Here is a 26509-nt window from a genome sequence, read left to right as displayed (position 1 = left end):
GGAGCTGATCCCAGAGCTCCTGGGAGGAAGAGGAGCAGGAGGCAGCAGGCTCTGTCTGCCTCTCCAGAGGGTGATCTTTAACTGAATTTAGCTGGGGAACAGGAGGTGGTTGCAGCTATTCCTGGAAGGCTGAGGGAGGCTGTTGGCCATCAGCTTCTACTAAAGGGCATCTTCCAGCTCTGAGAAATGAGAATATTAAGAAATAACTGTTAATTGGAAGTATTTTGTCCATGGGCAAGATCACTGTCAGGATCAGGAGAAATGTGGAGGCTCAGCATCATAAATACCATTTGCAGCAAGGGAAGCCCGATGGCTGCTGCTGAGTGGGAGAGGTTTTTCTTCAGTATTAAATAAAGGGCTCTTTGTAGATGCCTCTTCCCCTGATTTAATCATTCTGAAGAGACCTGATCCCTATTTTAGGTGCAGCACTAATTCCATCTCCCTCTGAAGCTGTGGGTAGCAGTCTATAGTTAGGTTGGCACACTGTCCTCAGCACATCAAACCCAGAGTGAAGATGTGAATGAAACCTCATCCTTGGGTTTGTGCTCAGCCTTTTACATTCTCCCACATTTCCTGTTCCCATCCTTGTTCTTAATGATCTCTTTTTTATCCTTGCACTCATGTTCTCTGGGCAGATCCCTGGCAGAAATTTAAAAGCAGCTGGACATGACAATGTAGGCTGATCCTGCTGCTCTTAAATCACTGCCAGAGTAAAGCCAAGGCCAGATGTTGCTCACAGCTGCTCTAACAGCTGGCAGGTTTGAGGCTGTTCCATTTGTCTGCCTGGGAAGGATGCCCTGATCTCTGAGAAGTTGTTAAATTACAGAGAACATGTAGAGAGAGAAAATATTTCATCTCATGGAAATATTTGATCCAGTGAAATCCTATTTAATTTGAAAGGAATTAATTGGGTTTTGTGGTCTTTTACATTTTGACTATGGTGTAATATATTAAACATTGAATTTTGTTAAGATTTATTAGGATTTGACAGCAATAGCATGGTTATGGGCAAATACTATGGCCATAATGCCAAAAAGTTTAGGGATTTTCATCGTTTTCTCTTGTAGGTCAGTACATAGGTGTAGTAATGCTGTTGAGATTGAGAGAAAAGGAATCTGTGAAAGCTTAATTCCAGGATCTGTGCGTTAGAAGGGTTGGTGTGCAGGGACCTGCAGTGTAAGAAACCTGGTGTGGTTTGGTTTCCTTGCTGGTGCTGAGTTTGCAGCAGTTAAATGCTGGGTCCGTAACACATCCCAGTAACTGACTTTGGGAATGACAAATAATGGACCCTGCTCCATAGGAAGTGTTTAAAGCTCTATGACATGTGCTTGACTGAACTTTGTTGGAGTCCCAGAGAATCCCAGACATGATTTTCTAAATGCTTCCACTGAGGTAGAGAAAAGCTTTAAGTCTGGGAGAAAAATTGGGTGTGATTCCCAAATGAGAAGAGATGGATGAAGCAATTCCTCTGCCATGGATTTATGGGTTCCTTCCCACACCTCTGAACCACACAGGTGCTGTGGGAAGGATAGTGGAGAGGAAGACAACTCAGAGCATCTTTTTTTAATTGAGAAAATGTAAAGGATGGAGCTGCACCATCCGTGGCCTCGTGCACAGGCTGAGGGCTGTGCTGGGCACGCTGCTCCGGGCTCTTCTGGGGCACAGGGGAAGCAATGCTCCTTCTTGCAGAGCTTTGTTGCAGAGCTTGCCTCTGCTCTGGGGTTTACTAAATGTAAATTTACCACACAGGGAGCTCCTGGTTGTAGATTTTGCAGTTGTAATTCTGTCCCCTCAACACTTTCTGCACTTGTGATGCTTCCAGCATGTCAGCTCTGAGCTCTGGAATGGGATGTCTCTGGAATTGCAGCCTTAATGCACATATTCCTATGGATTCTGGCCTGTATTTACCTTTGAAATGCCTTTTTTTTTTTCCTTTTTAGGTTATGAACTCGGTGTTTAAGACTATTCTAGACTTGACATACCCAATAACCTCTATGTTTTCTGGAGCAGCTTTTAACAACAGCATCAACAACATCTTCAAAGATAAGCAGATAGAGGTAGGTTGTTTATTCACCTTCTGGATAGGGAATCATGTCCCTGTGTTCTGTTGGAGCAGAAATAGCTTTTTTCCATGCTGATATGGAAATCTGGAGCTGTTGGGTGACTGAAAATATGGTGAAACTGTGAATGTGATGGTCCATGGATGCAGGAAGGAGCCTGCTCTTTTTGGTGGATTTAGAAAACACAAACTGTAGATTATTTGTAGCTATTTCAGTTTGACAAAGGGATCTCATTGTCTGAGAGAAGAAGTGAAAATTGTGACACTGAAGAAGAACAGCTGAGACTGCTTCATCATTGCTTCATCATTCTTTTTCTGCAAATCAGGTCTCAGAGGCCTTCAGGGCACGCCAGAGAAGGGCTTGAATTGGGTTGTGATGGCTTTGGCTTTTTTGAATCTTATTTTTGAAGCTGGAGTGAATTTTTCTGAGCAGCCTACTGAAAACTGCAATAATGGCAGAGTCCTTTGTGTCCTGGTTTGCACATGGTGACCTTTTCGTAGTTGCTGGGTGTTGTGGGGTCCACCTGAGCCAAGAGCCACCTTTGGAATGCACCTCTCTCCCTTCCCTCAGCAGCAGCAGATTGTCAGGCACATTATCAGTGTTTGTCTTCCTACATTACCCAGCTCAGAGAGTGTTTGGGTAGCCTTGGAATTTCACCTGATTTGCAATTTTAACCAAATTATTCCTGTGTTTGCATCCTTGTGATGAAAGATCATGTAGCAAATTAACACTGTATATACTTTAAATATATTTGGTAAAAATAATCCAAAACATTCCCTACCTAAATGCAAATATGAAAGTAAGTGATTAATCATCATGTGGCTTAAAATAGCAGTTTGCTGTGTAAAGGGGATGGTGCTGGAGACAAGCAAGTTCTAGAGAATCCTGGAATCATCAAGACCTCAGATCCCTGAGTCCAGCAATTCCCCCAGCACTGACAAGGCCACCACTGACCCCTGTCCCCAGGTGCCACATCCACATGGCTTTTGAGCACTTCCAGGGATGGTGATCCCACCACTGCCCTGGACAGCTGTTCCAATGCCTGGCTACCCTTTCCATGAAGAAAATTTTTCTGCTATCCAACCTAAACCTCCCCTGGTGCAACTTGAGGCTGTTTCTGTCTATCCCTGCTTTGGATTCCAGCAGTCAGTTCATTGTGCTTCCTTTTTAAGATGCAGCAGATTCCTTCCTTAGGAATTTCAACAGCTGTGGTTGCATATTCTGGTCTTCCCTTGCAGCCAGAGGAAGGTTTTGTGTGAGAGAAATCCACTCCTGTGGCATCCAGCAGCATCATCTCTGTGCATGTGTGCTGACCATCGCAGCCCCTCAGTCCATGCCCAGGGTTTCCTCCTGTGGGAAGAATTCCCTCAGATAAATAAGGAAAAATGTTGTGTAGCTCATCCAGGAAAGGGGGAGTTACTCCTTCATTGCAATTCCCACTCTCATTGTGGGGTAACCAGTCCTGGAACTGGGAGCTGCCCCAGGGTAAAGGGAGACTGAGAAATTTAACAGGAGCTGAGCCAGGAACCTTGAAAAAGTATTTTCTCAAAGCATTTAAAGGATCCAAACTCCAAACATCCATCTTTTCTCCCTCGCTGTGGTGGGTTTGGCTGGGTAGCAGTGATTTCTACCTGGAAATTCCTATCAGTAAAAATTAATTCCAACCTGACAAGCAGAGGTTGTGTTTGGGTGCTTGGCCACAGCTGCTCCTTCCTGGGAGGATCTGCAGTGATCCCAGGAAAACCTGGGAACTTCCTGCCTGAGGAGCTGACCCTCGTGGCTCTAGAAAAGTTTAAAACTTAAAAGCTCTGGGCCAGAAGCCCTTTGTGCTGCTGTGGCTGTGAGGTGACACCCCTGTGCTTCCCACAGAGTCCTCACCCCTCTCCCCCATGGGAGGCAGGAGCAGGAGCGCTGACGCTGAGCTGTTATTTCTGACACTGGAAGGGAGGTTTCCATTTTCTCTGAAATTTGCTCTCTGCCAACCCTTGTAACGTGGGTGTCTCCTGATTCCCAGCTCATGTGGGGGCCCTGGTGACAAAAACCCCAACACTGCTTCCAGCCACAGGCACTCCCCCAGCTGGGATCATCCATGTGAGACCCTCACGGAGCACAGCCAAACCCAGGATGGGGCACTTGGACACAGACCCAGGCCAGGCTGTTTGAAGGAAATTTCTCAAGAAATAGAGCTATTTTCCTCTTGAATTATCCATCCTTCTGTGAGAACATCAGCCTCTGGAATTTTTATTCTGCTTGCCAGATTTCTTATCCCCATGCCAAAATGCCCTTGTAAATCATCTCACCTGGGGGTTCAGGTGTGAGGAATCAGACAAGACTTTTATTAAGTCCTGTTTCAGACTTGAATGATGCTCTGTTCCAAAATCAGTGGAACAGTCCCTGAGCAGTGATGTTTTATTGCTGCGTGGGAGGGCTTGGGTTAGTTTGCTTTGTGCAGGTGTTTGCAGGAACATGAAAGGAGGTGTCAGAGAGGCTTCTTCTCCCATTCCCCTATTTTTGCTTAGTATGTGGTTGATGCACTGAGAACTGCAATCCCCAGAATATCTTCAGCATGGAGAGGCACCCTAATTCTCTTGTAATCACACTTATTCATCCACTTTGCTCTGGCATTTACACTGGGGTTGTGATACTGGTGCAGTGCCTGTGAGCCCTCCCCAGTCCCACCAGCTTTGCAGAGCTGCTGAAGAGATTAAACTCACCAGAAAAACTCCTGCTTCTTGGCAGTGCAGAATTTCAGGCTGAACAGCACAGAAATCACAACCAGGAGTTACAGCCTGGCCAGCGAGGGAGGGTTTCCAGCTCCAGTGGTCCTGGATTCCAAACCTGTGTTTGCTTTGGGTTTAAGGCTCATTAAAGCTGTGCTGGAGAAAGCCCAGACACCATGTCCAGTGAACAAAGGCTGCCTGGGAGGGCAGGTTTTCCTCTTCAGCCTTGACTCAAGTTTTCTGATTGACAGAGCAGCATCAGCTGTTCTGGGCACAAGCTCAGTTTACTCAGACAAGTCCTCCTGCTTCCCCTTGGCAGCTACCGTTTCACCAGGCACCATGGAAACTTTCCAAAACTGTCCTCTCTCCAGCAGAGCCCTGCACACTTGGGAGGTCACCTTCCCCTTTGCTTTTTCCAGCAGGTGGGAGGTGAGACACAGCTGAAACCAGAGGGAGAACTTCCCCTGCCAGGAGCAGGGCTGGCTGGTTTGCTCTGGCCCCATGGAATAAACTCTCAAAGCTCTTGGTTTAGCCATTCTTTTTGTGTCTCACCCTCCTTCTGGTCCACACTCCCCACTGTTGTGTTACCCTGCAGGATCTCAGGTAACCTCTAGAACCTTCTTGGAGACGTACCTTGCAGGGTTCTTTGTTCCTGTAGGCAGTGCTCCAGAGTTTGGTGTTGTCCTCTTTGATTCCAGAAAATGTTGGGTCTGCATTTCCTGCTGAAGTGATGACCCCTGGCTCCATCACCAGGAGGTACAAATTGACCATTGTTCAGTCAAGAGGCCATGGATCATGTTCTTCATGTCCTCCAGCACTAAACAGCCTCGGGATCCTTTGGGATGGGAGTGACCATCAGACCCCCACCCTTCACCTGAAATTAAAACAAAAACACCCTGCAGAAAGTGACTCTGGTTTGTGTGAGGAGCTCTCTGTGCTGCCTCTGCACACTCTGCTGGAACAAGGGGCTCTTGCTACTGAAGAAAGGACATGAGGATTTTTGTTTGCCTTGGTTCTGAACGAATTGTTTGCATGGGAGACAAATTTATGAATTTAAACACAGGACTGAGGAGTTTTCCTCTGTCCATGCAGGTGTGTGTCTGTAGCTCTGTCTGGTAAGGTCCAGAGGTTGTTGCTCTGCTGTGTGTCAGGCACAGGGTGTGGTCAAGTGCAAGGTGACAGATTTAGTAAATTTGGGACTCCTCTGTTGCAGGATCTGTGGATTCCTTACTTCACCATCACCACTGACATCACTGCCTCGGCCATGAGGGTGCACAGGGATGGTGAGTGTGGGCATGGCCTCTCCAGGCCTTAAATCATCATGGGAGACTTCAGGGTCACCCCTTGTTCCTGGGATTTGTCTCACCTTTGAAATTGTCTTTTCTTTTGTTCCTTCTGTGTTACTTGCTGAGCACCAAACTGTGGTTGTACACAGGGAGCAAGGGACAGGGCTGCTGGGAAGGAATTAAATGAGATGCTGCATTCACTGTTTGAGGAGAAAATGGCTCCATTAGCACCTTTCTGTATGCTTAAAGCATCCTTGAAGTGAAGTGCAGGTATTTTAGCCATAAATCAGACTTAAAGCAACCAAAGCCTTTGACAATTCAAATTCCCCTAAATGAAGCTGTGTTCTCCCAGAACAGGCTCTGCCTGAAGCAGGGGCTGAGTTAGGCTCTCATTTGTGGTCAGTCCTTTCTGTTTCTCACTGAGTGAAGAGGGGAGGAGGATCTGAGCTGCCTGGGATGTGTCTCTGCCATTGCCTTTTGTCAGTCTGGGGTAGTGACTCAGCCTGCAGGGGAGGCCTCCAGGTGCCCCAGATATTCCTGGGGGGAGCTGCAGCCTTTGCTGCCACATCTGATGTTTGTCCTTGGGGCTGGCACAGGTCACACTGTCCATTCCTGCCGTGCCAGGGGGGTTATGGAGCTGCTGAAGGACTCTGGGCTTTGATCGGGGCAGCTAAAACAAGCAGAAAAAGGATTAACCCTTCTCAGAGGTTTTGTATTCCCATTCCACAGCAGGTTAAGCCACTTGAGGTCAGGAAACTCACTCCAGCCAGCTGCTTGTCCCCGTGGAAGTTTAATGGAAGGATAGGAATCAGCTGGAGAACGGTTAAGGTTGTCTCCACTGAATGGAGATAAATTAAGTTCCCAGCTGTTGCCATTTCCCATCTTGGTTTGCTCTGTGAGGTGTGACACACGTCAGCAGTTTCCTTGGGTGGAAGTTCCACTAAAACTATTAATAATAACCCCCAAATGTGTCAGCATTAACCTGTGCTAACAGCAGGAGTGCTGGGCTTGTAATTAGAAACAGAGCTGTTATCTGTTTTTAAAAGAAAACACCAAAAGAAAATCAATTCCCAGGGAATTGCTGGGAAGAGTTGCTGTTGGAAGCTCCAAGCAGTTGATTACTGAGCAGTGAGTTAACACTGCAAGGCTCACTTACTCCTGGTATTTTAAAGATTCACTTCTCAGACAAGCCTCTTGGCCTGTGGAAATGCAGTGTCTTCCCAATTTGGTTGATGCAAATGTTAAGAGAAAAATCAGTGTATAGGAGCCTTAAAGCAGAATATTTTAAAGGAAACACGGCCAATCAATTTCTACTTGACTAAACTTTGTTTCTAACAGCTTAAAGGATTATTACTGTTCCTTACAGCACCAGCAGAAATGGCCCAAGAGAAGATAATGATCCCCGCCAGGCATTTGCAGTGGTTTCACAAGACAGAATGTTTGCTTGTTGCAGAGGAGGGAAAATAGAAGTTTGGGAGGTTCTGCAGTTTATATTTTTCAGGTTCAGGTCCTGCTAAAAGTCAGGGGTTTGTGGATCTCTGTAGAACAGTGACTGCTGCTGCACTTGCTCTGTCAATCCCTCTGTCCTCAGGAGAAATCTTTTCCTTCCCCCTCAGCCCCAGCCCCACGAAGCCCTGGTGCTCCCTGCAGTAGGAACATGCTGAGATCCCACAGGAGGCAGTAAATGTGAGGAATGGGCTTAAACCCTGGGTTCTGGCTTTGCCTGATGTCTGCACAGTCTTCGCTTTATCCTAGCCAGTAGTATGATACAGAAGATAATAAACTGTTTTAATAACTTCCTCACAGTGTTCTGAGGAAAGCCTCTATCTCTTGATTATCTTAATGAGTGCAGCAGCCTCCCCCCTGCGTGGCAGTAATTAATGCTGGCTGATTAATGCTGTGCCCTCCCTGCAGGCTCCCTGTGGAGGTACGTCCGGGCCAGCATGTCCCTCTCGGGGTACATGCCCCCCCTCTGTGACCCCAAGGATGGCCATCTCCTCATGGATGGGGGCTACATCAACAACCTGCCAGGTAGGAGCACAGCTCATGGCGGGAGGAGTTCCCACAGCTGCCCATCAAACAGCCTGCAAGCCTTGGGGCTCTTGTTTTCTCCCTAAAACACAGAGAAATCTTACAGACACCTTTAGCCTCATGCTGGTTACCTGGAGTCCTTGCTCTCATTTTCCTGGGTGTTCCCTTTAGCTTGGCTTTATTAAGCCAAGATTGGTTTATTATTGAGTTTTTTTTTTTAACTTTTTCCTGATAGCCAAATTCTGAACATACGACTCCCAGCTAAGTCTGAATTTAGTGCTTGCTGAAAGGAGAGAGGAGGAATCAAACCACAGACATAAACTCTACCTTGGAGTTTCTCTTCAATCAGTTAATTAATAAATAGTTCTGAGAGAGCATCAGCATTTGCTGCTCAGGCTGGTGTCACCTGGAGCATGTGGGGGAATCATGGGGCCATGGATGGGAGGATGTGGGGTGTGGGACGAGGTCTGAACCTCCCAGCAGGGTCCAGGGCTGTGAAGTGGCCGTGCTTGGGATGTGTTTTGTGTCAGGTTTCACTGCAGTCACGAGGGTGGGTGGCTCAGGGGTGGCAGCAGAGCCCTGCAGGGTCACTGCAGTTTGTGACTCAGGTAAAGAGGGAGGAGCTGCAGGAGAGACTCCCACCTGAGCAACCTGAGTCATTTACATCTTCCTGTCACACCCCGACTTTATTTTTCCAGGGCTGTATTTACCTGAAACCCAGAAAGTGAAATAGCACAAAACAGATCCCCCAGATCAGCATCTGGCATTCTCTGTGCTTGTAAGCAAGAATTGTGAACTGCAAACCAAAGCATGTCTTGCATCTCCACAGCTGGAGAGGGCAAAGAGCAGACACAGGTGACACTGGGTGGGAAACAATAGAGTGAACGAGCCCAGGAATTTAAATCCAAGTTGCAGAACAGATCTGATCTAAAGAAGTGTCTAAATTAAGCCCCTAAATTGGCTCTTCAGAGCTGTGGTTTTCCTACGCAAAGCTATTCTGGAAACTGCAACTATCTTGGACTCTGGGGGTGTGAAAGAAATATAAATCCATTCTGTGAGGTTCATGTCCTTCTCTTCCCTCCCTTGCCGCTTCCCTAAATCCTCACCCATATCCAAAGACTGCAGCTCGTCCTTTTACTGACCTTGAAGTAGGAAGTGTTGCCTCATTTCTCTTCCCACTTTGAGATGTGAATCCTTCTCTTGGATCCCAGAGCTGTTCTCAGGCTGCCATCCAGCCTCTCCTCGCTGGCAGGTCCCTGTCCTGCTCCTTCCATTGTCACCTTCTCCCTGCAGCATTGGCACTGCTCTCTCTGAGGCACTGCCACTTGTTCTCTCTGCAGGTCCCCCAGGTCTTTTTTTAGAATTAATGTGGGTTTGATGTGCTCTATCCCATTATACCCAACATGGTGTCACCGCCCTGGTGCTGTGTCCCCTGTCCCCTGCTGCCTCACAGGGCTTCTGGTGACCTCAGGGAGGGTCAGGTCATCCCACTGATATGGGGCAAAACATCCCTGTCAGTGATGTCCCCCAGCAGTGGGGACTCACCCTGGGGTCACCCAGGGCTTGGTTGGTGCAGGATTTGGGATCCCTCCCTCCACACAGAGCCTCCCTGAGTGGGAATGGTCTGGGCAGAGCTGCTGCAGATTCATATGGAATCACAGAATTGTTTAGGCTGAAGATCCCTCTAAGAGTGAGGCCAGCCATTCCCCAGCACTAACCCGTGTCCCCAAGTGCCACATCCACCTGGCCTTTGGGTCCCTGCAGGGATGGGCACCGATGGTCACTTGTGTCCTGCTGCTGGCTCGTGGTGGGTGCAACCTCAGGCCACACACCTGAGCCATGCAGATCTGTGTCTGCACCTGGGGGCAGCAGCAGGGAGGGCACAGGGCCTCTGACACCTCCTGTCCCCAGCTGACGTGGCCAGGTCCATGGGGGCCAAGGTGGTGATCGCCATCGACGTGGGCAGCCGCGACGAGACCGACCTGACCAACTACGGCGACTGCCTGTCCGGCTGGTGGCTGCTCTGGAAGAGGTGGAACCCCCTGGCTGAGAAAGTCAAGGTACTGGGGGCTAGGCTGAAATGGCAGCTGGTTTTCCAGAGCAGTGGGAGGAGTGGGAAGATTCCCTCTGTTACTCAGGGAGCAAGTCTGTGCCAGATTTGTTGTTTTGCTGGATTTCACAGAGTCACTGGGCTGGAAGAGACATTTAAGACCATCAAGTCCAACCCAGCCCCAACACCTCAGCTAAACCCTGGCACCCAGTGCCACATCCAGTCTGTTTTTAAACACATCCGGGGATGGCCACCACCACCCTGGACAGCCATTCCAGAACTTTATCACCCTTTCTGTAAAAAACTTTTTCCTAATATCCAACCTAAATTTCCCTTGTTGCAGCTTGAGGCTGTGTCCTCTGGTTCTGTCAGCGCTGCCTGGAGAAAGAGCCCAACCCCACCTGAGCACAGCCACCTTTCAGGAGCTGTGGAGAGTGATCAGCTCACCCCTGAGTCTCCTTTTCTCCTGAAATTTGAATTCTTGTTCAAAGAACTGGGCAGTGCCTTGACACCACAGGGAAGGCAGTGATGTGGGAAGGGGCTGGCAGAATTCTTACAGCAAAGAAACATTTTCTTGGAGCTATATACGTTCTGATAAAGTCAGAATTTATTAATTTTACCGATAAAAGTAGTAAATCTGTCCAGCTCATTTTCTATTCTGTCTGTCTCTGAACTGCTGATCTAGGGAGATTTTAGCACTTGGCAGTAATTAAGTACAACTGATAAGCATGGGTCTGCAGAGCATGATTTTATTATTTTCCTTTTGTTGCATGTGCTCAGGCCAACTCTGTTCCTTATTCTTCATTTCCTAAATTACCTGGTTCTGCTGCTGTCCCCCAAGTGAATATTGATTTTAATTCTTTCCTCCCAGTTGCATTCCCCAGTTGGGATTGGTCTCAGTAGTACCCAGTGAAAAATTCCAACTGCCTGAATGGCAGTAGGCACCCATGGAAACATGGAATTCCTTCTGAAAACCAAAAAACACTTATTTTTTTTTTTATTGGTAGTGGTGAAACACTGGCCAAACAGAGGGCTGGCAGAGTTTCCATCTGTGGAAATGGTCAAAACTCAGCTGGATGTGGTCTTAGACAAGCTGCCCCAGCTGACCCTGCCTGGGCAGGAGGGATGGACTGGATGATCTCAGTGGGTCCCTGTCCACTCAGCCATTCTGCAAAACCTCTGCCCTGGCACTGGACAGATCAGAGAACCATGGAATTACAGACTGGCTTGGGTTGGAAGGGACCTTGAAGCTCTTTCACTTCCACCCCAAGGCTCCAAGTCCTGTCCAACCTGGCCTCGAACACGGGTGGGGATGGGGCGTCACTGATTCTGCCTTGAAGCATCACTGTGCCCCTCACCTCAGCACAGATCTCTAAGCTCTGTCTATATTTCACTATATCCTGGGATGAAAGTCTGGGTTCAGGCTTGTTGGAAGGCAGTTCCCTTCCTGGTGCTGATCATGGACACTCCTCCCTGCCTGCCCACACGGGGACCCAGCTGGAGGTGCTGCTGTGCCAGGCCATCACCAGGTGCCAGCTCTCTTGGGTGGAACAGACAGGTGTCTGCTAAGGAAGGCAGGAGCCTCCCCTGAAATGGAAGATGTAAACCCCCTCCCTCCAAATTGTTATAATTTTGAAATGAAGGGGCTCTCAGGCAAAGATATGGGAATAGGAATAACAGCTCTTTAACAGGAAAATTAAAAAAAACAAACCACTGCCAGAGTGAGAACAGGCCCTGGCAGCCTGTGGGTCAGGGAGGTGGCAGCAGTCCCATCCCATGGTGGCTCAGCCCTCCTGCAGTGCCAGCTGTGCTTCTGCTGGAGCAGGGATCCTGCACAAGGCTGGAGTTTTCCTCTGAAGCTCCAGGGCTGCTGTGGATGGGCCCTGGCTTCCTCTGGGAATGCAGTGGGGAAGAAAGCTGCTCCTCTGGGAATACAGTGGAGAAGAAAGCTGCTTCTCTGGGAATGCAGTGGGAAGAAAGCTGCTCCTCTGGGAATGCAGTGGGCAAAGGCTGCTGTGGTGTTCCAAGGTCAGATTGTATCCAGGTAGGAATGCTTGGCTCCTCCCCTGGGCAGAGCCTCTCCCCATGGATGATGGAATTTTCTCAGCCATGCAGGGACACTCAGTGGCCATGAACAGAAGAGATCTCCTGGAGGGAGGATTGGCTGTGGGAGAGATAAAGAAAAGTGCCCAATGCACAGAGGATACCTGCCCCAGCTCTGACAGATGGCAATAGAACACACACCCCCATTTCCAACCTCAGACACCAGCTCACTTCTCCCCCGAGGTGAGCACACCGAGCACGTTCTGAAGCCCACTTGGAGGAGCTGAATTTGTGAATTTGTGCCGGGCAGGTGCTGAACATGGCTGAGATCCAGACACGGCTGGCCTACGTGTGCTGCGTGCGGCAGCTGGAGATGGTGAAGAACAGCGACTACTGCGAGTACATCCGGCCCCCCATCGACCGCTACGGCACCCTGGACTTCGGCAAGTTCGACGAGATCTGTGTGAGTGCCCCCCGGGCCCCAGCCCTGCTCCTCACAGCCCTGCTCCTCACAGCCCTGCTGCTGCTAATTAGTGCTGCAGCCGGTGCAGAGCAGAGGAGTGCATTGGCAGAGTGAATAATTGACACTCCATAATGCTGTGGAATGGTATCCCGGCCGGGAGATTGGATTAGCAGCAGGAATTGAGTTAGTAATCTTGATTCTCTAATGACCTGTGAAGGGATGGGTTGCCTGGCTGTGTTGCGTGGCAGTTCAGGCTCAGCTGCTCGGTGAGAGCTGCTCTGGGCAGTTTTGGGGTTTGGCATTGCTGTGGGCTGGGGTCTGTCCTCACTTTCTCCCCCTGGAACTTGTTGTAGCATGAAAGGCTTGCAGAAACCTGTCAGGCCTTGAATCCTGGAAATGGAGGGAAATGTGAAAATACCTGGTTCTGTGAACGTTTGAACACTTCTGTGAATAAAACATCATCCACAATTCCTCTGCACCCCTTAGAGGGTCAGGAAGTGGCACCAGTGTCAGGGTGTTGGAGAAGTGGTGCTGCCAGGTCACACATCACTGGCACTGGGTTGTGTTTGTTTGTGTCAGAGCCCAGCATGGGCAGAGCTGGCTCCAGGTGTGCAGGGAATTGTCCTGGTGACATATTCCAGTGTTCACAGAAGAAATGTCCCTGCCCAGGCAGGACAGTTCTGGCTCAGTGTCTCCTGTCAAGAAAGTGATTTTGCTGTCTCCTTCCATTCTTTGCCTGTTTTGGCCATGCAGGCATCTTCCATGTCCAGATATTCCTGCAGAGCTTTGCTCCTCTCCCAGGCTGGAAAACCACTACTCTTCCTTGAAGTCAATCTCCATCACACTTTATTGAGAAGCTGTGATGCTCCTTAGCCTGCAGACTGATCTCCTTGGTCCTGGCTTAGCAAGCACTGACCAACCCCAGGAGCACAGCTTAGCCCTGCAGGTTCTCATCTGAGAGACTCCTTAGGACACACAGCAGTTACTCCAAACCACCAGCTGATTTCCCCAGTGTAAATATTTTCTCTGGGATATTTGGTGTCTCTTGGCTCCTGGGCAAACACTTCTGTCTGCTTGTGGATCTAGGACTTTGCTGATAAATAATTCTTTGTTCTTTGCCAGCTGGAGAGCCCTGGCTGATTGGAAAACCTTGACAGACAGGTGTGGTAGTTCATCACAGGAGCAGATCGTGAGCTGTCACATCCCTGCTCTGTTCTGATGTGCTGCTGTTAAAGAGATGTAAAGGCACCAGGCAAATTTTGCCAGTGCAATAAAACCTGAGAGAAGGGCAGTTCCTGACAAGTGTCACTGTCTGTGAGCAGGTTCTTGGCCGCAGACACTGCAGGGATGGAGGGGCAGCACCTCCTGGATCCTCATTCCCTGCAGCACAGCTCAGTAACTTCTGTCCACAAGGGAGCTTTAAATTGTGCTGTCCAAAGGGAAGGACAGTCCAGGCATTCCTTTATCCTTAGGGGCTGGGAGGGTCAGGTCAGGGGGGGTCAGGTCATTTCAGCTGTGTGCCTGGATTTTACAGGAAATAGAAAAGGGCACCAGCATTTTCCAAGGAGCTGAAATCTCTTTGTGTCAAACCCCTCGTGTACAGCCCTGAGCAGGGGTGGCTGTGGGTCAGCTCCTGCAGCTCAGCTTCTCCTGGCTATTTTGGGTCAGCCTGACCCTGCCAGTGGCAGAGCTGTCAGCTCCTTTTTCTCCCCTTAATCACCCCCACCCTGGGCTGGGATAGATGGTGAGAAGTGAATTCCAGCCCCAAGGAAGGCTCTGAACCCTGATCCAAAAACGAGAGGAGAGACAACACCAGGGGTTTAGTGCTGCTGCCAGAACCAGGGCTGGAGATGGGATCCAGGGCTCCCAAAAGCTCTGTCCTTCCCATTTGATTTTTCATCATCATTTCTACTGTGTTCAGAGAAAAATAATAAAATAATAAAACTTCAAGCGTGGGTCTGTTCTTTCCAGTTGTTTCCATGCTAATTGCAGTTATTAATTACTTTCTTCTCTCCTGATTATCTTTTTCCAGGAAGTGGGATACCAGCATGGGAAAACCGTATTTAACGTGTGGTGCAGGAGTGGAGTCCTTGACAAGATGCTGAAGGACAGGCAGGAGACCTGCAAATCCAAAACTGATGTAAGTGCTCAGGGAAATGCTCTGTGCTCCTGGAGCTGCCCAGGGCTGGGACAGGGGACAGGGACTGCCCTGAGGCTGGGTCACAGCTCAGTGCTCTGGATCTCCTGGCAGGGAAGTTCCAGTTGGTTTTAAGAAACAGTTACAACCTTTTTGAAGAATTTGGATAATATATTATAATATAAGGGCTCACTGTCCTTCCTCTCCTCTGAATCCCTCTGATTTGAAACCCAAGTGCTACAAAGGCTTCATGTTTTACCCAGTAATTCTTTTTTATCATCTTTTAGAGAGGGAAATGAGCAGTAATTTTTTAAGGGATGGCCAGAATGAATCATAGCTGTCAGGAGCCTCACAGAGGGAAGTTAAGTGAGGTGAGAGATGACACTGAGGATTTGCAGCTCTCCAGGGGTTGGTGGCAGAGCACTTTGGCTTGGAGGCAGGGAAAGGATGGATGGCAGGATGGACACTGAGCCAGGGATGAGGGGTGGATGGTTCCACATCCAGGTGCCCTCAGTGTCAGCAGAGGCTGTGAGTCACTGAGGGGTGGAAGTGGCTCTGCTGGGAGGTGATGAATGTCACCCTCAGCTCCAGGGGGACTTCCCAGCATCAGATGGATCTGCCCACGCTGCCTGGCAGGGCCAGAGTGGCTCTGGAAGGAGCACACAGGGACTGAGCCAGTGAGGAAACCACTGCAGGTCCATGAGCCTGAGGAGCCCCCAGACTCCTCAGCCTGGGATTTCCCTGGGAGCACACCTGGATGAGGAGGTGCTTCAGTGTGACTGCACAAGATGGGTCCTCAGTCCACCTCTGGCACCCCCTGATCAGACATGAGGGGCTGGGGTCCAGGTTTTCTGTTAAAAGTCATAAGGAGAAGTCAAGGCAGGGAGAATTGTGTCTCAGAGTTGGCTGTGTCCTACTTCAGCCTTGCTTTTATCACTAGCCAGTAAAAAGCCTCAAACATTTTCAGTGCTGTGACAGACACTTCTTTTAAAGAAAACTGCTTTTTAAACTGCTTTTTTACAGGATTCAGTAATGGAGGGGAATATTTCACTTAAATCATGCTCTCACAGCAGCATGATGGACATTTATCACACCTACCCTGGGTTCTGTGGCACTTCAGTGCCCTGGAGGGCAAATCTGTCACCTCCTCTTTGCAGACACAGCCTGGCCCTGCACTCACCTGATAATGAGGCACCAAGTGCTGATTGCTGAGGTGCCACAGCATGGCAGTAACAGGGTTGGGAGAGTGACTCACCAACCCTGCCAGGTTATGGAGCAGGAACCACGGCTTCTGTGTATCCCTGGTGCTCCCAAGGACCTGTGGCATCATCTGCTCATCCTCCTAAAACTCCAGAGCCCTCTGAAACCAAAGATTTTTGCATGTGATTTATTTCTATGAAGTTACAGCTCCCACTGGGGTATTTTTCTTGCTTTTCTTAGTCCATTAGAGTCACTTAATTCCTTTAGCTGTGTTATCTTCCAGGCAGAGCAGCTGATATTTTTAACTTGCCTTTCATTAGCAAAGGTTTTGATGCTCTGTATGTTTTAGTTCTTCATCTATTTCTGGGGTGTTCAACATCTGAGAGCTGAGTGCCATTTCTTATTGTCCCATTTCCATGTCGTGAGCATTGCAATTTTATTTAAAAATCCAGATATTTAATCATTTAGATGCTTCTCCTTTGCTTTGATCATTTAGTCCCTGTTTATCTTGTCTCCAAAATGCAAGTACTGAAGACACAAACAACAGGAACCTTACATAAACTTTACTTTGAGCAGCTCTTCATCTTCCCCAGTATGGAATGCTGCAGCACCATTAATTGGGTCTACTTGGGGAAGTTCTGTCTACTGAGCTGTTATTCATAGTCAAAGCTAAATATAATCCAGTGGACTACAACAGTAACTTTCTCCTGTAATTTATTTCATAAAGATTGTGACAAAGACAAAACTTTCCTCCTTGGGAAAAAAAAAAAAAACAAAACAGAGAGGTCTGAGAGAAGGTTTCAGGTGGATCTGAGACACTTCTTTGCTTTGCGTTATCTGATGGGAGGGTGACTGTGTCTTTAAAAGTAGTGAGAGGAAGCACTGAAACATTAAACTCCTGTTAGTAAAGCACCAAATGAGTGTGGGAAGACGCCTGGTTTCCCACAAGTGGTTTTCCAGTCCTGGTGCTGAGGCTTTGGGTCAGCACCAAAGATGTCCTGATGTCTCAGACAGGCTGACCTGGGGGTCAGCTGGGGAAAGGATGCTTCTGAGGGTCCAGTCACACTTCATTCCCCTCCATCCTCACCACAGGAGCTGCTGATGGTTTTCCTGGGGCATGCTTAGGTGCTGGGCCCTGCAGGATTTTGTTCAGCTGTTCATGCAGAGCCCTGGACTTCCATCCCATCCAAAGCCTGTCCCTGCCTGCTCCCTGCTCCCAGGGACAGCCTGGCTCTTGTCTGCCCCAGTGCTCTGTGCAGCCACCTCATCCTCCTGGGTTGTGGGTGCAGGGACAGCCTCGGACGTGGCTGTGTCCCTGTGGTGGCCAGAGGGTGCACGTGTCCCTCACTGAGCTGCGTGGCACAGACTGGAGCTGTCAAGGAGCATTTCTTCCCTGTCCTGGGAAGGAGCTTTCTGCAAATGCTGCACTGGGAACGTTCAGGTTGGATGTTCAAAGTGAGCCTGGGCTGACTCATCCTTTCCAGCAGTTCCTAAACAGTCACAATGAGCTTCCCAACTTCTTTATGTTTTAAGGTGTGTGTCCTGAGCTACTGCTGATCCATTTCATACAGGAACCTTTTCATTCCCTCCAGGCTTTCTTTACCCCCGTTGCTTGTCCTGGATCTGCTCTGTGCTGTGGCTGTTCTAAATTACATCAAAATCAGCTGCAGATGAAAGGTCAACTGAGAGCACTTTGCTGCAGCAGCAATGGGCTGCTGCTGTGACCCCACAGGGGTTGTGTCATTCACAGGGTTGGTGTTCTTGCCAGAGGAGCAGAGGATTGTTCATAAAGCCCTGTGGAAGCTGCCCTGGCTGGGAGCACATGGGCAGGTCTGGGTGTTTGGGAACACAACTGTCACAGCAGTTCCTGGCAGCCCAGTTCCCTCTGCCAGCTCTCCCCATCCTCTTCCTCTGCGCTGGGGTTGTTACTGTGTCCATTAAATTTACTGAGTTTAAAAAAGGATGAGAGGTGTTGAGGTGTCCACCTGGGTACCTTGTGCCTGGCCCCAGAGAGGAAGGGGTCTGCAGGAAGCCTGAGAGGGCTCTTCAATGCCAAAGTTGGGTTTTCTTAGAGGAGAGACTGGAGCAAGAACTTCTCAAAATAGAGAACACTCAGCCCGCTGCTTGGGTGAGACAGAGTGAAAATAGCAAGGGTTTACTGGAGAGAGGAATTGCAGTGGGAGATGCCTCTGCAGACTCTTGATCACTGCAGCACCTCCAGCTCTGGAGCTTTTAGGGGTCCCTGGGGGTCCTGGTCACCCCAATGCCCACCTGTGCCTGCAGTCTCTGTGGCATCACTCCAGCTGAGGGATGGGCCACCTGTGTGTCCCACCTGGCCACCTTCTCCCAAAAGCAGAAGCTCCCTGGGGCTGCACCTGGCCCAGCCAGTCCCTCTTACAAAGGGACCCTGATGGAGAAAAACACATGGAGTGAGCTCTGGCCATGCCAGGGCCCAGCTCCTCCTGTGCTGGTCTCTGGGGTCTTCTTAATAAGGCTTCTTGTTGTGTGGGTGGAATAAGAGCCATTAAAAGCATGTCCCACTGTTGGGAATCCCATCTCTGCCACCAGTCCTGCCTCAGGAGAGCTGTTTTGAGGATTTCTCACTGATGAGTAATGGCTTTTGAGGGGGCAGCTGTGGAGAATTTGTGCGTCTGGAGCTTTGTCTGTTCAATATCATTTTTATACAGCCTCGACTTGTTTGGATTTTCTGTGAACATATGCTGACAAATCTTCAACTTCTCTGTGTTCCAGAACGTGACCTGTCCCACCACGTCCTTCACAGACCTGGCCGAGATCGTGTCCCGCATCGAGCCCGTCAAGGCTCCGCTGGCAGACGGTGAGCGGGGAGGAGGGGCAGCTCCTGTCTGACTGCCAGCCCTCCCCTGCCCTCCCGGTGCTCATCGAGGGGCCTGCTGGGCCCTGCCAGCCATCCCCTGCTCCCCTCAGAGCCCTGGCCCTCTGTGTCCCCTCCTGCCACCTCCTCTGGGACAGCGGGATCAGTCGGGATGTCCTCAGCACCTGCTGTCAGCCTCTCACTGGTCAGCTCCCAGGGGGAAACAATCCCTGCTCCAGTCCCAGCTGAGGGAAATAACACAAGTGGCAGCTCAGCTTCCATCCCCTCGGCTGTCCCCGTGCCCTTCTGCTGGCTCCATCCTCAGCCCTGCTGGGCAGGGGGAGGCTGAGTTAAAGCCCTGCCCCAAGGATGTTTTCCCATGTTGGGCAGGGGGAAGCTGAGCTAAAGCCCTGCCCCAAGGATGTTTTCCCGTCTTGGGCAGGGGGAGGCTGAGCTAAAGCCCTGCCCCAAGGATGTTTTCCCGTCTTGGGCAGGGGGAGGCTGAGCTAAAGCCCTGCCACAAGGATGTTTTCCCATGTTGGGCAGGGGGGAGGCTGAGTTCAAGCCCTGCCACAAGGATGTTTTCCCGTCTTGGGCAGGGGGAGGCTGAGCTAAAGCCCTGCCCCAAGGATGTTTTCCCATGTTGGGCAGGGGGGAGGCTGAGCTAAAGCCCTGCCACAAGGATGTTTTCCCATGTTGGGCGGGGGGGAGGCTGAGTTCAAGCCCTGCCACAAGGATGTTTTCCCTGCTGTCGTGAGTAGGATCAGGAGTGACTCACTGGCTCCACAGCTTTTTGTGTGCTCCTGTTGTGGGAGCAGCAGTGAACTGATGAGGAGCAGGTAGCAGCTCCTGCATGGTGACACAGAGGTGCTCTGTGCCCCGTGCTGGCCCTGCCCTGTTTATGGAGCTCCCAGATTTAAAAAGATCAGAGCCTTGCAGGCCTGAAACCCCTGAGTGTGTCACCAGGGCTGGAGTTCTTTCTAAACAGTCTCTTCCCCTCCTCCTGATTCTTGTTCCTGCAGAGGGAAAGCTAAAGTTAGCAGTGCTCCCATCTGTGACTGTTTGCAGAGATGTCCCTGTGGTAATTTGAAATGCTAATTACAATCATATGCCTTATGAAGAAAATATTAATCAAATGTGGTTGAAGCAGCCATTGTGAATAACAGTGAAGAGTTCATGGTGTGTGGTTATTTAAGGCTCAGGCACTGAGACTTGCTGAGATTTAACCAGAGCACTGGGACAGGGCCTCCTCCTTTCTGGAGCTCCTGATGATTGCCGCTTTCTGCGGGGCGAGGCCGTGGATGGAGCGTGGCAAATGGACGTGGCACCTTCTGGGCTGAGGAGGCTGGGCAGGGGCTGCTGGGGTTGGATGGGATGGGCAGGGGCCATGAGCTCCCCACGTGCTGAAATCCCTCGGCTGTAGGGTCTGGAGGAGGGGGTGGCAGCGGAGTCGTGCACGTGGGCACCGTGCTGGGCAGGATCCTTTGTGTTCTGCCGTGGGTGGCTCCGTGTGGCTGAAGGGACCCTGCCCATGTCTGCGTGGCAGTGACAGCAGTGACGTTCCTTGGTGTCCTCTGTGCATGAGACTTCTGCTGAAGAGCTGTGGGGGAAGCTCTGCGGTGAGGTGAGCTCAGCGGGAGGGTGACACCTCCCTGCAGTGGCCTCGTGGCTGTCAGGTGGCTCCTCGGGGCTGGTGAGCTCTGGCATTGCTCTGCTGTGGGGGTGAGGGGGCTCTGAGGCTGGTGACCTGTGCAGGGGAGGGGACAGGGAGCTGCTTGGTGGCCTGGCAGTGACCCTGCACTGTCACCTTTGTTCTCCCTGGAAATCCCTTCCTGAGGGAAGTCTTGGATCACAGAGGCTGAGAAAGGCTCTGCCTGTTCTGAGAGCACACTGCAGCTCTCGGGCTGGCTGAGGAAATTCTTCCTCAGCCAGCCCGAGAGCTGGCAGTAATTTTGTTCTCAAGAAAGTAATTTTGTTCTGGCAGTAATTTTGTTCTCAAGAAAGCAAAGGGAAAGGTTAAAGTTCTGATGGATGGGGAAGGGTCAGCACAGAGGGTGAGAAGCCTGGATGGGGCAGGAGCTGTGTGGGTTGGGGAAATGGTGGGGAAAGGGCAGGGCAGTTTCTTCTCCTGTGAGTGACCAAAACCATTAAAAAGTTTTTAAAAAGAGAGCCTGTCCCTCAGGCATGGCCGAGCAGAGGGACCTGAGTGCCAGAGTGCTGGGGCACAGGTGTCTCATCTCACAGCAGTGTTGGTGGCCCTGTTCCCATTCTCCATCCACACGTTCCCTCAGCCAGGATCATCCTTCTACCCACAGAGCCGTGGCTGTGGCCAGGGGAGCCACTCTTGGGGGTGGCTCTGTCCCGTTCCTGCTCAGGCTCACCCCGTGAGGGATTGCTGAGCCCAGGAGATGAAGCACTTGTAGCAGTGGTCATTTGGATAAAGGGATTTGTGGAGAAGAAATGTTCATGGATAAAGGGATTTGTGGAGAAGAAATGCTCATGGTGGTGTCAAATGCCTGGGTTTGCCATTCAGCTGGAGCAGGAGACATCCCAGCACCTCTCAAGGGACACAGTTGGCAGGCACCAGCCACCTCTGCACCTTTGCTGCCTAGAAAGAACCTCTCTGGAGCAGCACTGATGCAGCTGAGGCTGTGCTGAGCTTCCAGGTCCTGACTGCCCCCGAGGCCTGGCAGTGCCTCTGCAGGAGCCCTCCTGCCACACCACAGCTGTCCCAGCTGGGGGTTCCCTGCAGGAATCGGCCACCAAGCAAAGAAACACCACAGCTGCAGGAGCACGAGGCAGATCTCTGCGTGGGGAAATGTGCCCTCCCTGCAGGGAACGTGCTCACCCTGCTCAGGGCAGGCTTGGGCACCTTCCCAGGCTGGGATCTCCTGGCTGGCTGGATTTCAGGCTGAGCTCTTTGGGTGGTGCTGAGTTGAACAGAGAAGCAAGGCTTTGCTCCTGCTTGGTGCTTCTGGGAGGTTTTGTAGTGCCCAGAGCAGTCAGTGAGCCTCAGCCTTGATGGAAGGTGATGTTTGGGACAGCAGGGCCACCTCCTGTTCTCCTTTTTTCCCCTCCAGCACCCAGAGCTGCACTGTGAGGGATGTGAGAAGGGTGGCTCTTGGTTCTGTGTCTGTAGAAGGACCTGTTAAATGCTGAATAGTGCTGGGAAAATCAAGGAATTTGGTCTAGATGGCAGCTGGTTTTATTGGAGGTGTAAACTCCAAACTCTTGTTTGTGGTGTCTGTTGCTGTTCAGATGAGTTTCCAGTTTCTCTGGTGTATTTTATCAAAGATTATCGTTAGTGTTTTAGTAAAAACTAACAATCATTCTCTAATTCACAGTAAAAAAAAAAAAAACCCAAAACTAAAAATAATTTAAAAAATTAAAAAGACCTAATGTCTTTCATTCCAGTGTTCTAGCAGTTGGTTGTAGTTATGTGCTAGGAGAAAAGGCTGTGGAACAGACTGTGCTGTTGTCTTCAGCGTGGCGCAGATGCTACTGATGGCTCCCAGGAGAAATACTTAATCAAGGATCTGTTTAAACAGGAGCCCCTCTCTTCACCAGTGGGCTGCATCCAGGTATTGCCTCAGAGCACACTGGAATTAACTCAGGAAAGGGGGAGAAGAGCAGGTGTCACACAAAGGTGATTTTAACGGTAACCATAAAATGTCATTTTCTTGCCTTAAGCTGCATCCTGAAGCTCTGGGTGCCAGCAGAGGAAGGTGCTGCCTGCCATGGGCTCTGCCTTGCTGCCCACGTGCCCTGGTGTCACGAGTGGCTGGGACAGGCTCTGCAGGGGCTGGGGGGGAGCTGGGACCATCAATGGCTCCCCCAGCCCAGCACATTCCTGGAGTTGCTGTGGGGAGTCAGCCCTGCTGCAGGTGGAGTGATAAAAGGGTTTGAGTTGTGAGGAACCTTAAAGCTCATCCCAGCCCCACTGTCCCACCTGGCCTTGGGCACTGCCAGGGACCCAGGGGCAGCCACAGCTGCTCTGGGCACCCTGTGCCAGGGCCTGCCCACCCTCCCAGGGAACAATTCCTAATTCCCAATATCCCGTCAAACCCTGTCTTCCTTAAGGCTATTCCCCCTTGTCCTGTTCCTCCAGGCCCTCGGGAGCTCCTGCTCCTGCTGCTAGATCCTCCAGGTGATCTCCAGATGCTGGGAGAGGCGTTGGCTCTGCGCTGATGTGTCCTCATTCCATGGAACAGGCTGGGGCTGGGGCCTTCCTTGCACATCCTGCTGCAGTGCACAGCTCTTGAGACTCCCTAAATTATGTTAATCTGCTGGATTGCTGGAGAAAGCAAGTGATTGTCCTCTGCAGAGAGGAAGGGAATGTAAATGTCACCATCCCTGTGGAGCAGAGATTGTGAGACACTCAGTTATCAGCTCCACAGCAGGCGGAGCTCACCCTAAGCCTGGGACCCCTGTTCCCAGAGCCTGTGGCCACAGGGAGTTTGGCTTGGCAGCTCAGAGGCTTCTGAAGGTGCCCCACAAGTCTGGTTGGGCTGAGGGGTGGAACACAGCAGCTCTGCTGTGAAGGGCATTCCCCAGGGAGCATCCCCCCAAAACCTGTGTCCCTCTGGGCACTGGCAGCCACAGTAACCCAAACAGTTGGACAGGGCTGCTGTGCTGTGGTTCCTTGCATTCTGGAGGGGTCCAGGACACCAGCTGACAGAGAGGACATGGTTTATTTTTATGTGCTGAGGAGCTGAGAGCTCTCTATGAGCAGTCCCAGTTCACTGAGCTGCAGAGAACTGCTGGCACTGTCCTGCCTGTGCTCAGTGACAGTGGCAGTCATTCCTCTCCCAATTTCCTCTGCCTCTCTGCTTGCCAGCTAAACCCTGTGCTTTGTGTCTTCTCTCTTCAGATGAGTCAGACTACCAGACTGAGTATGAGGAAGAAGTTCTGGACAGCCAGAAGGATGATTACCTCGATTTCATAAGCAACCAGGTTGAGGAAGACTCTGACTCGGTATGAACCACACTGGAACAGGCAGTGGCTGCTCTCTGTTGGGTCCTGGCTGAATGGTGTGAGGTGGATGTGTTGGGAGAGATGCTGAGAGAAGCGTCTGGGAGGGGCTGCCTGAAAACTGCAGAATTGCTTTTTGTTAGTACAGACACTAAATGGCACATGCTCACCCTGCCACGTGTGGCAAAACCTGGCCACAATTAAATCCTGGTCCTGCAGCTCTGTGGGTTTGCTCATGAGGTGGATCAGGGCTGAGGGAACTGCTTCCTCCAGCCTGGGGGAGAGGAGCTGAAGGGAGGATCTGCCAGCAGGGTGGGTAGGGAGAAGGTAGTTATGGAGGAGAAGGTAGTTATGGAGAAGAAGGTGTGGTTATGGAGGAGAAGGTGTGGTTCTGGAGGAGAAGGTGGTTCTGGAGGAGAAGGTGGTTCTGGAGGAGAAGGTGTGGTTATGGAGGAGAAGGTGGTTATGGAGGAGAAGGTGTGGTTATGGAGAAGAAGGTGGTTATGGAGGAGAAGGTGTGGTTATGGAGAAGAAGGTGGTTATGGAGAAAGAAGGTGGTTATGGAGGAGAAGGTGTGGTTATGGAGGAGAAGGTGTGGTTATGGAGAAGAAGGTGGTTATGGAGGAGAAGGTGGTTATGGAGGAGAAGGTGTGGTTATGGAGGAGAAGGTGTGGTTATGGAGGAGAAGGTGTGGTTATGGAGAAGAAGGTGGTTATGGAGGAGAAGGTGGTTATGGAGGAGAAGGTGTGGTTATGGAGGAGAAGGTGTGGTTATGGAGGAGAAGGTGTGGTTATGGAGGAGAAGGTGTGGTTATGGAGAAGAAGGTGGTTATGGAGGAGAAGGTGTGGTTATGGAGGAGAAGGTGTGGTTATGGAGGAGAAGGTGTGGTTATGGAGGAGAAGGTGTGGTTATGGAGAAGAAGGTGGTTATGGAGGAGAAGGTGGTTATGGAGGAGAAGGTGTGGTTATGGAGGAGAAGGTGGTTATGGAGAAGGTGTGGTTATGGAGGAGAAGGTGTGGTTATGGAGAAGAAGGTGGTTATGGAGGAGAAGGTGGTTATGGAGGAGAAGGTGGTTATGGAGGAGAAGGTGGTTATGGAGGAGAAGGTGGTTATGGAGAAGATGCCCATCAAAAAGCCAGGAGGGGACAGGCACAATTTGTGCTGAAGATAACCCTCCCTGGGGCCAGTAGGAAGTGCTGCCCTGTGCACACAGCTGACACCCACCCTGGGCTGTGCGGGGAGAGCTGCAAACTCCACCCTGGTAGATACTTGGAAAGCAATCCCCTAAAGAACCAGCTCCAGCACTTGAGCCAGCCCTGCTTAGAGCAGATGACTGGATTTATCTTCCAGAGGTCCCTTCCAGCCACAGGGGCTCGATTCTGTGGGACAGCAGGCCCACCCTGAGGTAACTGTGAGACCAGGTGTGCTGTGCTGTGACCCCCAAGCTGAGCAGCACTGCTCAGACAGGTCACATCCCTGCTGCTCTGGCTGCAGCAGGGTTTAAAAGGTGCCTGTTGTGTTAGTCATGAACAGTTCCTCAGTGGGAGCACACGATGGACTGGGCAGGGCCCGTGTCAGGGTGTCAGATGGTGTCAGTGTTTCGAGAGAGGAGCTGGAGTTCTGTTTGCTGGGCTTACCCAGGCTGGTGGGAAAGGAGGTGAAAAGGACAGGTTTTATCCAGCTCAGAGAGGATGTCTCAGTTGCGAAGTTTCAGTTTGTGCTTCCTTTTCTCCTGCAGGATGAGGAGATGCAGCTGAGGAAGCGCAGGAACGTGCCCAGCGGGGAGGGCCAGGCGAGCAGCACGGGAGAGCCGGGATAGAGCTGGGGAGAGGCCGAGCTGCCAGCTGGGAGCCACAGCCCAAACTACTGACAGAGCAGCCCTGTTTATTTATTTAATACTTCACCAAACCAAAACAATGCTCAGATGAATGAAGCCAGAGTTCATCCTTCTTCAGCCAGGGCTGGGCGCTCAGCACCAGCACAACCTGCACCGAGTCCTTTGGAGCTCTGGGCAGCAGGGCTTCCTGCAGGTGCCAGGAGCAGCAGTTACTGATCACAGACTGGCAGAGAGGAAATGTGCAGTTCAAAGCTGCCTGGATTTTTGCTGCTGTGTTTTTAGGCGCTGTTTTTACTGCCAAGGCCGTTACCTCCCCCTGCAAGGTGCTGGGAGGGCTCTGAGCAGCAGCACTGGAGAGAGGGAGGGGTTTGTGGGTTGCAGCCTTGCTTTCTTTTCATACGAATCAGGTAACTGTAATAAACTCCTCAGTGACTTCCAACCATGTACTGATGAGCAATGCTCTGACAGGAGCAAATCTGAATGTACTTCACTTGAAATCTAAACCTAAGAACTCATTGTGAAGGGTGGCCATAGAGCCTGGATCCTGGAGTCATCAGCAGGACATTCACTGACGGATCATGGAGCTGACGCTTGCTGGGCAACTCTGGAATCACCATTGGCTGTACTTGCCCTGTTGAAATAAAGTTATTTTGCTGGATTGGAACGTCTCTTTTTCTTTGCATCAGGTCCTACAAAGAGAAAAGTTGCCAACAACTAAGAGCCCAACTTGTCTCTGCTTATATGAGACTTGCAAAGGAACACAGTTTCTGTGTGTCCCAGCAGGAGTCACTTCACTCCAGGTATTGTCTGGCAGTGGGAGGAAATCTCCAGTGCTCTGTGGCCAGGGCTGGAGCTGTCCTGGCAGTTGTACCCTGTCC

At 50.7% G+C, this 26509-nt stretch overlaps 1 protein-coding gene across 2 annotated transcripts in view; it reads left to right on the top strand.

The window, feature by feature from the left end:
- Positions 1–26295, top strand: part of PNPLA7 (patatin like phospholipase domain containing 7) — a 129874-nt gene extending 103579 nt beyond the window's left edge. For both annotated transcript variants that reach the window (XM_068211544.1, XM_068211543.1), the window contains exons 28-36: positions 1941–2057; positions 5994–6063; positions 7981–8097; positions 10009–10157; positions 12501–12653; positions 14686–14793; positions 18742–18826; positions 23694–23797; positions 25533–26295. In XM_068211544.1, the coding sequence (XP_068067645.1) occupies positions 1941–2057; positions 5994–6063; positions 7981–8097; positions 10009–10157; positions 12501–12653; positions 14686–14793; positions 18742–18826; positions 23694–23797; positions 25533–25613 (984 nt within the window). In that variant the 3' untranslated portion in view covers positions 25614–26295. The remainder of the gene's footprint in view (positions 1–1940; positions 2058–5993; positions 6064–7980; positions 8098–10008; positions 10158–12500; positions 12654–14685; positions 14794–18741; positions 18827–23693; positions 23798–25532) is intronic.
- Positions 26296–26509: the final 214 nt, after the last annotated feature.

This window comes from Anomalospiza imberbis, chromosome 21, assembly GCF_031753505.1.
Source record: "Anomalospiza imberbis isolate Cuckoo-Finch-1a 21T00152 chromosome 21, ASM3175350v1, whole genome shotgun sequence".
Lineage (NCBI taxonomy): Eukaryota > Metazoa > Chordata > Aves > Passeriformes > Viduidae > Anomalospiza > Anomalospiza imberbis.
This window is presented reverse-complemented; position numbering and strand designations above follow the sequence as displayed.